Source organism: Morone saxatilis, unplaced genomic scaffold, assembly GCF_004916995.1.
Source record: "Morone saxatilis isolate NCDOM2014 unplaced genomic scaffold, NCSU_SB_2.0 Contig22, whole genome shotgun sequence".
In the NCBI taxonomy this organism is placed as follows: domain Eukaryota; kingdom Metazoa; phylum Chordata; class Actinopteri; family Moronidae; genus Morone; species Morone saxatilis.
The window spans coordinates 9,577,696-9,590,870 of NW_023339785.1; the positions used below are offsets into that span (position 1 = coordinate 9,577,696).

General features: G+C 40.0%; 3 protein-coding genes across 3 annotated transcripts in view; 2 read left to right on the top strand and 1 right to left on the bottom strand.

Annotated features, from left to right (window-relative positions):
• med12 (mediator complex subunit 12) overlaps nucleotides 1-3,749 on the top strand; it is a 32,465-nt gene extending 28,716 nt beyond the window's left edge. Inside the window, exons 39-44 of the mRNA XM_035669777.1 lie at nucleotides 172-401; nucleotides 575-725; nucleotides 1,759-1,812; nucleotides 1,928-2,011; nucleotides 3,151-3,232; nucleotides 3,340-3,749. Coding sequence (XP_035525670.1) covers nucleotides 172-401; nucleotides 575-725; nucleotides 1,759-1,812; nucleotides 1,928-2,011; nucleotides 3,151-3,232; nucleotides 3,340-3,377 — 639 coding nt within the window. The 3' untranslated portion in view covers nucleotides 3,378-3,749. The remainder of the gene's footprint in view (nucleotides 1-171; nucleotides 402-574; nucleotides 726-1,758; nucleotides 1,813-1,927; nucleotides 2,012-3,150; nucleotides 3,233-3,339) is intronic.
• Nucleotides 3,750-3,816: 67 nt separating this feature from the next.
• On the bottom strand, nucleotides 3,817-7,092 carry mars2 (methionyl-tRNA synthetase 2, mitochondrial). Its single transcript, XM_035669131.1, has 3 exons — nucleotides 6,508-7,092; nucleotides 5,979-6,313; nucleotides 3,817-5,827 (listed from the first exon to the last, which is right to left on the bottom strand). The coding sequence occupies exons 1-3, from the start codon at nucleotides 6,788-6,790 to the stop codon at nucleotides 4,658-4,660; spliced, it is 1,788 nt and encodes a 595-aa protein (XP_035525024.1). The 5' UTR covers nucleotides 6,791-7,092; the 3' UTR covers nucleotides 3,817-4,657.
• A 2,061-nt stretch (nucleotides 7,093-9,153) lies between these two features.
• Nucleotides 9,154-12,926, top strand: zgc:101583 (uncharacterized protein LOC494104 homolog). The gene is made up of 5 exons (XM_035669724.1): nucleotides 9,154-9,641; nucleotides 10,172-10,228; nucleotides 10,530-10,620; nucleotides 11,747-11,907; nucleotides 12,035-12,926. Exons 1-5 carry the CDS (start codon nucleotides 9,509-9,511, stop codon nucleotides 12,667-12,669), a joined length of 1,077 nt encoding a protein of 358 aa, XP_035525617.1. The 5' UTR covers nucleotides 9,154-9,508; the 3' UTR covers nucleotides 12,670-12,926.
• The last annotated feature ends 249 nt before the right edge of the window (nucleotides 12,927-13,175 follow it).

Genomic DNA, 13,175 nt, shown 5'->3' on the forward strand with positions numbered 1-13,175 from the left:
CATCCTCTATTCTTAAAAAATATATTATTTATACACCATAATGTCAACAAATGTAAAAAGGATGTACATGTTTAAACAGGATTCCGTTCACACTTGGACACTATCAATAAAACAATAATGGTCTCCTTTTTTTTTAACTAACTACATTGTCTTATATCTCATTGTTCATAGAACATATCTCAGGGCTATACCACGTATGGATCACACATGGGGATGCAGCAGCATCCATCCCAAGGTGGTGGTATAGTTCCTTCATCATATGGGAACCAAAACTTCCAGGGCACCCATCCTGGAACCAACCCAGCTGTGGTGGATCCTCTTAGGCAAATGCAGCAGAGGCCCAGTGGTTACGTTCACCAGCAGGCTCCAGGCTACGTACACAATATGCAGAACACACAGAGGTCAGTATTTTGTTTCAAGGAAGGAAGGCTGCTGCTTTGTTAGTTGCTTAGTAGCACTCCAAGCAAGTCCGGTTGCAGAAGGTTGACATTGTTTTAGCAGTGTTTGAGTGTGCATTGCAGATTTTTACCTGCCCTCATATTTCTTTTTCTTCCTCCTGTCCTGTAAACCTCAGGTTTGCCCACCAGCCCATACAGCAGAATCCCATCATGCATGGTCTCAGTCACATGGGAGGCCAGGGTGTACATCCAGGCTTGAGGCCTAATCAGATGCTGGCAGAACAACAGCAGCAGCAACAGCAGCAGTACCTCAGACAACAACTCAGAGTATGTCACTTGAGCTCTTAAGCTATGTTTTGGCTCAGTTTATTACTTTTCATTAGGAACATGATATGTGAAAATGAAGGCTTTTTGCTTTTTAATTATGTAACCCTGAAGCAAACCAGTGTTTCCGTATAGAAGCTCATTCTTTTAGGGGTGCTTTATAAAAACGCACAAAAAACATGAAAGTAAATCAATATTTGGATACAAATTGGTAAACATCAGTGGGTTTGTTTACTTTTGTTGCATCCCCATGATTCCTGAGTACTGGTAATTCAGGTTGTTCAGTTACATTTTGCTTTTATTTGGAACTGCCAGTGTTTGAAGTTGCCTTCTGTAGCTTTAAAAACAGTAATGCACATGACTAAATTATTTCACCAAATCATAAATAAGAACAATATACACAATGTGAACCTGCAGATGATTATAATGGCCAAAGATTAATCAACAGAACTTGTTGTTGTTTGTAGTTTGCTAAATTGCATTGTGTGGTTGGAATTAAAAGAGAAATAGATCTTGGAGTCATCTGCATAGAAACAGAAACTGATATGGTTGTTTTGAAAGATTTGAACGAGAGGCAGCATATAAATAGAATAATAATGGACCAAGGACTGAACCATGAGGCACTCCATGAGTAAAGTGGCTTGTGGAGGATTCACATTTGTCAATGGCAGCTCAGAAAGTCCTTTCAGAGAGTTAGGAATAAAACCGATCAACTGTATCGAAAGATACAGTAAGATGTCAGGTGCTAAAATAATACCATTAAGGAGTGCTGTCTCAGTGCTGTAACCTGAACCTGTTTATTTAAAATAAATGGGTCAAGAGTTGGCTTTTTGGGGAATGGTTTGATTTAAAACATTCAGGCACTTGACCAGAAGTAAGTAAAGAATTGATCATAACTAGAATAAATGGACAGATATACGGAAATACCTCTAATATAAAGTTGGAAAAGATAAAAACTCTTCACATTTATCAACTTGTACAACAATGTGTACCTCAAACACCAACCATTATTTCTATTGCGTTTTCACAACAACAGCAGCAGCAGGCCCAACAAGTTCAACAACAACAACAGCAACAACAACAACAACAGCAGCAGCAGCAGCAACAGCAGCAGCAGCAGCAGCAGCAGGTGAGCCAGGCCCCAGCAAGTTCCTCTCCTATACAGTCCCATAATAAGCTCAAACAACAGCAGCATCAGCAGCTAGCAGCAGCAACAGGTGTCAGCCAGTGCCAACCATGCAAGGCTATCAAACAGGCCCGCATGCAGCCACTGTTCCCAGCAACCCATGGTTAGGTCCAATCATAGGTGACTAGGTGACCGTCACTAGCCAGGTGAGGAAAAGTGTAAGAGACTGTCCTGTCGTGTGACAAACATGTACAAAGTCGCCGAATGTATTATTATCATTATTATATATATATATTGTGTGTGTATGTGTATATATATATATATATATATATATATTGTATGTCGAATTGGAAAGGAACTACAAGGGCTTTGGTTGATTTTCATCAGTCAGTGTTACAGAAAAAAATTCAATGTATGCTTTGCATTATAATATCATGCTAGTAATTTTGAATGTTTTTGCCAGTTAACAACAAATGTGTAAAGTGCTGCAGGGATAATGTAATTGGGCCAACCCGAAAGTTAGCATTGCCATAGTTCCTTCGACAAAAAGCCCACAGGATGTTTTCTTTGGATTTTGGATTACTGCACAAAATAAGTTCTCTGGCAGACAAACGTTTATGACACTTAAATGTTTTGTTCAGCAAGANNAACACCACTTTTATGATTTTTGAATCAATGATTTTTGAATCAAATACAATTGGCAGAAGTAGTAAGCTAACAGCATAAATACATCTTTAGCTTTAAGTGTTTGGCATGATGACATTTAATGTCCCCAACAACCTCTGTAGTCTCATTTAGCCACTTGTTAGCAATCTCCATTTTTAAGACATGTCAAAGCTTCAAAATCCACAAGTGAGGTATTTACTGACACATTGTGGTAACCATAGACCTTATTTTCAGCATCTAACCAAAAACCCTTTTAAAAAAACCTCTGAGGTTGGGTTTTAGGACTCATTCTAGATATACATACCATGCATTACTGTGTGCTCTTTTTTTTTTTTAAGGTTTAGCATTCACGACATTCTGACACACTTAATTGTACTTAGATAAATAAGTCATCACATATAGCTTGTGAATGAGATGCATTATGGTAGCCAACTCTATACTATTACTATTGTGGACATTGTTGCCTCCTTAAATGCACCACTAGAGATTTGGACCCTGATGAATTACTTACTCAAAACTCTTGAAGATCCATTTTGCAAAAAATGATTGGTAGTAATGTTACATATATGCAAATAGGTTAAAATGTACAAACCTTTAAAATTGCTATAATAACTGTTTCGTGTATCTCTGTTTTAGTTCCCACGACAGGGAATGCAGCAGACTCAACAGCAGCAGCAGACTGCAGCTCTGGTCAGACAGCTACAACAGCAACTTTCAAGTAAGTTAGAAACTTTTCAAATCATTTATGCGTCTCCCTACAGTTGTCATTGTTTCCATCTCCGTGCAGACTTCATATTTATAATGAAACTTTTCCACTCTTTTCAGATACACAACCAGGACAGGGCACCAATTCCTATTACTGATCGTGCTTGTTCATAGTAGTGTGCAGAGAATAGGCCCTCATCATGTGGGGAGGTCCAGCTCTTCAGATGAGTGTGTTCAGTCGTGTGTAGGCTGTTAGGAACGGATACTGTTCAAGGCACAAAGGACCACCAAACAGATGAGATCTCGACCACAGAGGCAATGAGCTGAGAAAATGTCTTGACTTCAATCGTGTAATTATGGATTATGAAAGGAGGCATCCTGCTCTGAAGTGAACAGATAATGGTTAATAATGGAAAAGTCTATGTAAAAAAGTACCAGAAATTATAAGAATAATGCAATTTTTTTATTTTATTTCAATTTGTACAATTTTTTCAGTTTCGTGTATTTCTCATTAAAAAATCATGTCAGTTTTTATGTCTTGTACTTGTGTTGGCTGCCTGTATATTGTGTTTAAAAACTGTCAATGACAAAGTTGGAATCAAAGGATTTGATCTATCAAATAAGGCTGCTGTCATTCAAAAACATCTGTCAGTCTTCTAATGTTAAATTATACTCACTTGTGTTTTGAGTAACTTCTAATTATGTTGAGACAAGATTGAGATTGAATGTTGATTCATTGATCCCACAACTAATTGAAATTAAGGTGTTCAAACATCAACGTAGAGTTTCATTCTGCAGTATTGGGGTAGAAAAGAATACGTCCCTTGGGACAATTTATATCATAACATCAATAGATATTGAAAAGATAAAAACACAACCTGAGGCATACTGGTAGCTCACCTGGTAAAGCTGGCAAAATGTTGGCTGTTAAAAAGACTTAATACTTGACGTCACCAAACTCACTAATGAGATTGTTGAAGGTAATAGGTTATAGCGCCATAACAGTTGACAGCTAAACTAACAAAGTGAGAAAGACGTTTGTACACCTCAAAATTAGGGCTGCACAATTAATCGCAATATTATCGAAATCACAGTATGGCTGAGTATAATATCCAAATGGCAGACACACACAGCATTATATTGTATAAGTACTGTGGCCTGGCCTACAAATCTTGTTTTCCAGATGTAACAAAACATGATTGTTTGGTACAGACCCCAACAAATCACATCCCATCATCATGATTTTAATAGTTCTTTAAGTGAAATTAAAAGTGTGATACAAAAATGATCATGAATCATATCACAATAGCTGTCAAACCAATCACACTTTGATTATGTTACCATATCGTGCAGCCCTAATCACAATCCTGAAAAAGACTAAGTGAAAACTGCCACAGGAGTTTTATTTCTTTATTGACTGAATCAGCAAATCAATTCCTCATTTCAATTTCTTTGTTTTCTTAGGTTTTTGTTTATCTACATTATGAGTTTCCAAGCGACTAAAAAGCACCCCAGAGTGAGATCCTAGCGCTCTCCCTTCGAAAGGACAGTCCATTCCCTGATACCTTGGCAGGAAGTTCAAATCTGCCCAGCTCCTCTCATCTGGTCGCACCCCGAGTCTGGACAGCAGCTTGTTAGAAATCTCTGGCACTATCGGCTGGAGCAGTGTGCCGTAAATCCTCAGGCATTCGAGGGAGACATGGATGATGGTGTTGAGCCAGCGCTGGGCTTCACTGTCCCTGTTATCCAGCTTCCAAGGCGCATGGCGATGAACAAACCCGTTGGTCTGCCTCACGCAGGCACCGATGGCCTCCAGAGCTTTGTACACATGCATGCTCTCATAGTGTTGCTCCACCACAGCGGGGAGATTTTTCACATCCTCTAACATGTGGTAGTCTTCAACCACAGCCCTGCCTCTCTGTTCACTTGAGAAGAACTGAGGGCAGAAAGAGGAGTAGACCTGAGCTGGGTTGAGAGCTGGAGCTGTGCAGCGATTAAGCAGACCACCCAGAGAGTCAGCGAGGTCTGCGTTAAGCACCTTGATGACTTTGTTATCTGTGTAATCACAGTCTGAGTCAGGGACACCCTGACGCAGAAGAAAGTACCTCATGCCGTCAGTTGTGAACATCTGTGAGCGTTCAAGAGGATCCACTACATTACCCAAACTTTTAGACATCTTCTTTCCTCCTACTGTCCAGTGCGAGTGCACATGTATTGTCTGTGGCAGCGGCAGTCCCGCCCCTAGAAGAAAAGAGGGCCAGTAGATGGCATGAAATTGTAAGATATCCTTTCCGATAATGTGGTGGGCCACGTTCCACCATTGGTTGTGTTTATCTGGGTAGCCAGCTACTGTGAGGTAGTTCACCAGAGCATCTAGCCACACATAGATGGTTTGTTCGGCGTCACCCGGGACTGGGATGCCCCACTGAAGGCGGCTTCTCTGGCGGGAGACTGAGAGGTCAGGAAGGTCCTCCTGTAGCGACTGGAGAACAGCCCGGTAGAAACGCTCTGGCTGTATGGCCCGGGGATTTCCTTTGAGCCAGTCAAGTAACTGAGACCGAAACGCAGACAGACGGAACATGTAGTTCTCCTCTTTCATCCACTCCACCTGCAAAACAGCAGAGAGAAGACTGAAGTTCACAAGAAATTCTTTATTAGGACTAACCCCTTGAGTTGTACCATCTAGTTCTCAAGAGGATCCCCTTTAAATGTTACACTCATTCACACATATGCTATAATACCAATTTCACTCCAATTACCTTGTGGCCACTCTCCAGCGATACCTTGATCTCCTTTCCTGTTGAGTCCAAAGCATCGCCCACCTGTTTCGGCGTGAGGAAGCTTTCATCCTGGGTGGAGTACCAGCCTTCATAACTGCCCTTGTAGATTAACCCTTTGTTCCAGAGCACTGACCAGAAATGCTTCACGGCCTCGTGGTGTCTCCGCTCCGTGGTTCTTATGTAGTCTGTGTACGATATGTTGCAGCTGCTGAAGAGATGCTTGAACCTCTCAGACACATCGGCGCAGAAGATCAGGGGATCTTTTCCTGCAGCTTCAGCAGCTTGTTGGATTTTCAAGCCATGTTCGTCAGTGCCTGAAATGCAAGATAATAGAATGTATTATTTTTTTTATTTGTCATATTTACACAACATATTTCCTGTGCGTTGGTTTCTAATATAAGCTTTAAGGTGCCTATAGGGATTTATGCTGTGACAAAAGTGTAAATCACATGCAACCAACAGACAGACACGTTGCATACACATATGCTTTGGTCGATGGAGGATTTACCTGTTGCAAACTTTGAGTTGAAGCCCTTAAGTAGCTTATACCTGTGTAAGCAGTCAGCCATCACAGCTGAATACAGGTGTCCTAAATGAGGAGCAGCATTGACATAGAAGATGGGAGTGGTTATGTAGTAACTCCTGTCGTCTTTGCAGACATGAGTGCTGGTGTATCTCAACACACCGATCCTCTGATGTCTCCACACAGCTGAGACTGGTGAGAAGAATTGGCTTTTTTGCAGTGTGTGAACAGCCTTACAGCTTCTGGTGACAAACACAGGAGTCCCCATCACTGGATAGCAGGTGAAGCCAACATGGAGTCCACCAGACGGAGTTTAACTAGTGCAGAGAGTGCGGCGCTGGGTTGGTAAGTGCTAGCCTTTCATTTAGCTAGATAAAAGAGTGAGTTTTAGCAGAGAAAGAATACAAGCGGAGAAACGCAGCTACTGCCGGAAGTACTGCTGGGAGATCACAGAGTGGTCCTGGTCGATATTTCCCATGGAACTGTCAGGAAGCATCACATTTAATCTTTGTTTTTGTAAACCAGCATGTGTTTTGCTCGCCTGTCAAGGTTAGCATTTCTTCCGGGTTCACAGTCACTCGTCCAATCACAACGCTGCATAGTGCGTAACGAACACCAACGACCAATCAGATTGCGAGGACACTTTTTTTGCAGCGTTTTCCAGGTGTTAAAGCTGGTGACAGACATATAAAGAAATATAATATATAACATATAAAGAAATATAATATATAAAGAAATATAACATATAAAGAAATATAATATATGTCTATGTCCAGTCAGGCAGTAAAATGTTTACGGGAGAAACCCACGAATAAATGGAGATGCATCAGGGAAGCATCTTTTTTTTCTTTTCTTCAAATGACTTTATTTGAATAAGTATAACAGGGGAATGATATATACTGTCAATGCAGACACACGTGGCAATCATTGACAGTATATATTATGATGGGAATAAGACAATGCATAAATAAGACAGGGACAGTATAAATATACAAATGAAACTGTAATGTAACAAAGAATTTACAAAATAAAAGTGCTCTACTGTTGTTGGGAACCATCAATTTAAAAAAACTTGTAAAGTTAGGAACATTGTTGTTCCTGAAGAGTTTTATGAATATAATACATAACCCCTCAGCAGACTACAACGTTTTAAATTGCCATAAACCACTCTGTTGCTAGTATGAGCAGATAAAAATAAAACCATGTATTCAAAGTAATATTGATTCTATTTTAGAGCACAGAAGATAAATACATTAATATCTATTTATGAACGTGTTACATGGATTAAAGTACAGAGTTCACCTGTTTTACATTTTGTGTTATAATGAATCTGGGAGGGTCTTTTCAAATAACATTCTGTTTGCCACTAGTAAATATCTTAGGTTGTACATTGTAATGATCTTTCTTGTAAGCAGACTGTCACACATATACACACATACACAGATATGTGTTCTTTCCATACAGTCTTGGAATTTGTCCACTGAATGTGTCACTGTAATACATTTTGAAACCCTTTCATATTGTTGATTGTATTTCCTTTTACCTCAGAGAACTTTTTAGATGCATAAAGATTAGCACAACAATAAGTTCTAATATCTGCAGCAAGGGCTCAGCCTTAACTAACCTTAACTAAGTTAAGCATGATTCATGATGATTCATTGCAGGAATAATATTCCACCAAATTAGCTGAAATCTCATGAAAAGGGCCTTTCAGACCCAGGCAATGACCAAACAGCACTTGCAGTTTTATCAAACTGGTGGTCAATTGCAAATATCTAAATGTTGGTGCATGACCAAATACTAATGGTGAGCAACAGTGGTGGAATGTAAAGTACATTTACTCAAGTAGTGAATTCAAGTACACATTTGACTTGTACTTACTCTACTACATCTCAGAGGAAAATATTATACATTTGTCTGACAACTTTTTTCCTGTGAAGTGAAAATCATGTAGCCTATCTCCAAAGTTGGTAATTTTTCATTTAAGTTTTTGTGATAAATTGAACCGTTTTTGGATCAGCTGGAAAATCATTTGTCACAAAGCTAAAAACATGGCTGTTTTTCTGAGCTCATGAAAAGTTGACTTTTTAGAGATAGAAACCTGGTTCTTAAGGTAAATGAGCTTACACATGAAGCATTTCTGTAAATTAAACTACACATCAATACAAAAAGTAGTTAAAATGAGCTCAGCACAGCAGTAAAATGCAACATACACATTAATGCAGCAGTAACATTAAGACACTGACAGCGAGTACTTTTATGCAGAATGAGTACTTTTACTTTTGATACTTGAAGTACATTTTGCTGGTAACACTTACTTTAAGTTAAGTAAGAGTTTGAATGCATGAACTTTTACTTGTAGTGTTTTCACAGTGTGGCATTTCCACTTTTAGCTACTCAAGTAAAGTACCTGAATACTTACTGGCATTAAATCATCATGTATTAGTTATTCACTAGTTACGCATGTGTTTTTATGAGATTAAAGGATATAGTGACACCTTCTTCACACATTTGTCTCAAAAATCTGAACTTGAATGCATTACCCTCAACATAAACATAAACATTATCGACAGTACTGAAGTAGAGCCTCCGCCCTCCAGTTTCCTAGGCAATAAACAAGGAAGTAGCGGGTGACGGCCAGCCAATCAGCAGCTCCACTTCCTGCAGTCAGCTATCGACGACGAATAGAGTTGATGTGACAACGTAGGTTAAACATTTTACCAAGTGTAACGTTAAGCGGGAGTTAAACAGTGTATTAGACTTAACTAACTTAATCCAAACCAAGTCAGAGAAGTGGTTCGTGGTCACCTACAGCCGTATAAAAAGCTAGTTTCAGCCTCGTCGCCGCAGAGTCAGCCTATCATGTGATTTTAAACATGGGGTGGCTGTTGCTCGACTCCTGAAAAGTTCCCGAAAGTTTCGTTTCTAGTTTTTAGAAGTTGGGTTGTTGTTATCACACGTTGGGACGCCAGTCTGTGGTTTTCAGATGGAGGTGAACCGTCTGGACTTCTACATCGGTCTCTCTCTGGCGGTGAGCTCCAGCGCTTTTATCGGCGCTAGTTTCATTCTGAAGAAGAAAGGCCTGCTGCGATTGGTCAGCAAGGGTTCAATGCGAGCAGGTACTGTACGCTTCGGAAATACTCACAGTACCATAATGCTACAAGTCTTACATTCAATATGTGTGTATGCAGTACACTAGTGTCATCCCTGTCTGTGATGTGTTACCATATAGGGCTGTATGTAAATAATTGTTTGGTTCATACTCTGTAACTAGATACTGTTAACCCACAACGATTAATGGATTATCAAAACTGTTGTTTATTAATGTTAATTATATAAATGATGTATTACTGTGTGAGCAACAATGTAGCTGGTCAACGTGGAGCTAATTTAAACTACTTTCTATATTTTTGGATAGTTAAATCTACAAGAGTTGATCATATTTAATGAGCTGGGCATATGTTTTGTATGTAAAGATGAATATGTAGGTAGTGAGGTGGGTATATCACTGGGGAAGGAAGGTATGTCTTGATGGCAACGTGTGTGTAAACTTTACATTAGTTAAAATGATTTAGGATTAATCTAAAGTGAGAAACCTGTAACAGTAACTATGACAACTACTCCAGTTTTTCTGTCCTGTGTCTCACAGGTCAAGGGGGGTATGCCTACCTGAAGGAATGGCTGTGGTGGGCAGGACTTATTTCAAGTGAGTAAATGATTTCAGGCTTAATTCTGAAACATGGATGACATGCTCAGCTGTTCTTCTTTTCTTTTTTTTTACTTGGTTACGCTGCTTACTAGCCATGGCACAGAAACATTGTGGTCTTTGTTTTTCAAAGAAGGGGGGATGAGGCTTTTGTGGGTTTGGTATTTTTGCTGGTGACGTTGCAGGAGATGCAGTGCCCACACCATATCTTTGAAGTGCACATTCCTCCAAAGAGCACATTTGCACATGTGGGTTGGATATTTCAACTTTTAACCCTCTGTAATTCATGTTTATATTCCAGTGGGAACTGGAGAGGCCGCTAACTTCGCTGCTTACGCATTTGCTCCGGCCACACTGGTGACTCCTCTTGGAGCATTGAGTGTTCTTGTAAGGTAATTGTCTTTGTCTTCTTTTAGCCTTCTCAGTATTCACGGATAACTCTTTAACTCTCGAACTTTCTTATTATCAATAAATCCCAAGAAAAGACCAGAACCAACATCTATTGTCTGTAAACCCAACACCTAATATAGGTTATTCCTCTGCGTGGTAGACGTCCATTGTTGTCCAAAAAGGATTAAAAACACATCATTGAGCCTCATTGTTGCACTAGATTACACATTCATTTACTGCCATGAACATCTGCACTGATCTTGGTGATGTAAATACTCACAGGAGCGGTGCTTCACAACGTTTTTGGCTTGTGAGCCCTTTAACTGAAGCTATATTTATTTACTTGAGACCCCTTATCACAGGTTAGGCACTAGAAGAGTATTGTGAGAAGCTCAACTAAAGAGTGATTTTTGATTTGAAGAATTTCTATCGGCCTGAAGATTAGAGGAAAGTCTGCCAAAAGAATGATATTTTATGTCATAAAAGCATTTGTTTCCTTATACAAATCAGTATAATAGACAGTGTATCAAATGACAGTGTGAGAGGAGTAACTCGTAGTGATGAACCTGTATCTTTTGTTTCTTTTTTTCAGCTCATTGTGTAGTTGCTCTTCACTCCCACTGCTCTCATTACGTTGGTGTTTGTTGCTGCGGGCCAAAAGCAAACATCTATTGTATTGTTACGATGCAAACATGAATGATTATCTTGCTATTGTTGTTGTTATTAACCAGTTATTATCAGTCAAATCATCTTGTGACAGTCAGGATTACCTTTTTGGTTTCTGACCGCCTTAAAACAAAGTCATTTCTACTTGTCCCTCACCAAAGGGTGTTTTGCAACAGTTATGCAACAGTCATACTTTTTTTTTCTAATTCTGTGTAAGTTTGAAAATGGCCCCTGTATATACTGAGTAAAAACTAAAAGCATATATTATTATATATGCATATATTGTAACTCACTTTTAAAGATTTTCTTCACTAAGAACGAATGGACTTAGAGCAGACTTTTGCATTGTTGGTTTTTGTCATTTCATTAGATTTGAGGACAATAAAACAAAGACATCTCCCTTTATTATACGCAGTGGCCACATTTATGCTAACTCTGTGTCTGCATTGCCTTTCCTTCCAGTGCTGTGCTCTCCTCCTACTTTCTGAATGAGAGGCTGAATGTGCATGGGAAGATCGGTTGTTTGCTGTGCGTCCTGGGCTCCACAGTGATGGTGATCCATGCCCCACAGGAAGAGGAGGTTGCCTCTCTCAGTGCCATGGCCGAGAAGCTCAAAGACCCAGGTAGGACCAGCCCTTAGTCGTTGTGATGTGATATTAACCATGGCTGTGGAGGCTGAATCCCAGATTCAGCTGGATATTGTTTTTGTTTTTTTTAGGGTACTAACTCATTCTTGAATGCTCCCACCAGGTTTCATTGTCTTTGCTGTGTGCGTTGTGGGAAGCAGCCTGGTTCTTATCTTTGCTGTGGCACCGCGGTTTGGACAGAAGAATGTGCTGGTCTACATCCTGATCTGCTCTGTGATTGGCTCCCTCTCTGTGTCTTGTGTCAAGGGCCTGGGCATTGGCATTAAGGAGCTGTTTGCTGGGACAGCAGTGCTGAAGGAACCCCTGTTCTGGTCGTTAGTCATCTGCCTGGTAATCTGTGTCAGCGTTCAAATCAACTACCTGAACAAAGCCCTCGACATCTTTAACACCTCCATAGTCACTCCCATCTACTACGTCTTCTTCACCACCTCTGTCATGGCCTGCTCTGCCATCCTCTTCAAGGAATGGTTGAGTATGACCACTGACGGAGTAGTGGGAACAATTAGTGGGTTCCTCACCATCATTTTAGGGATCTTCCTCCTCCATGCTTTCAAGGACATTACATTTAATGGGGACTCCCTCCCACTCTACCTGAGGAAGGGTCCTCAGAGCTTTCCATGGGGGCAGCAGCCCTATGTGGCTCTTCCCAGCCATGACATGCAAGCAGAGGATGAGATGAAGCTGTCCAGAGAGGGAGGCTCAAAGGGGGGGTGGGGTACACACCAGAGAGCTCCGTAAAGAGGACCCCAAGTCTTGTCATTACTTTAAAAATTTCAGTTCTGAAGCTTTAATGCACATTACAGCTTTACAATAAGTTACAAGTTGGTTTACTAACGGAATTTTGAGTCTGCTTTACATAATGCATTATGCACTGGATGAACAAACTTGGCTAAAGTGAGCATAATGGTCCTATCAGCACACTGGATTCCGTATGAACTTACACTCTTAGTTGTAGATTATATTACAAGCTTGTGTTTTTCCTTTGGTTACAAAAAGACATGACAGAATTGTATTCTGTGGTATCATTTATATCAATCTGAATGTCTGTTGCACTGTTGTGTAAATTCTTTCTTTACAGTACATTAGGTTAAAAAAAATTAATTGAAGGTTGACTTTAGCCTGCATAAGCCAGATTGTGCCTTCTGAAATAAATAGTTTTGCACTTTTAACCTTAGCATGTACACCGATCAGCCATAAATAACATTATGACCACCTGGGCAGACCCATACCAACAAACTGTGAGG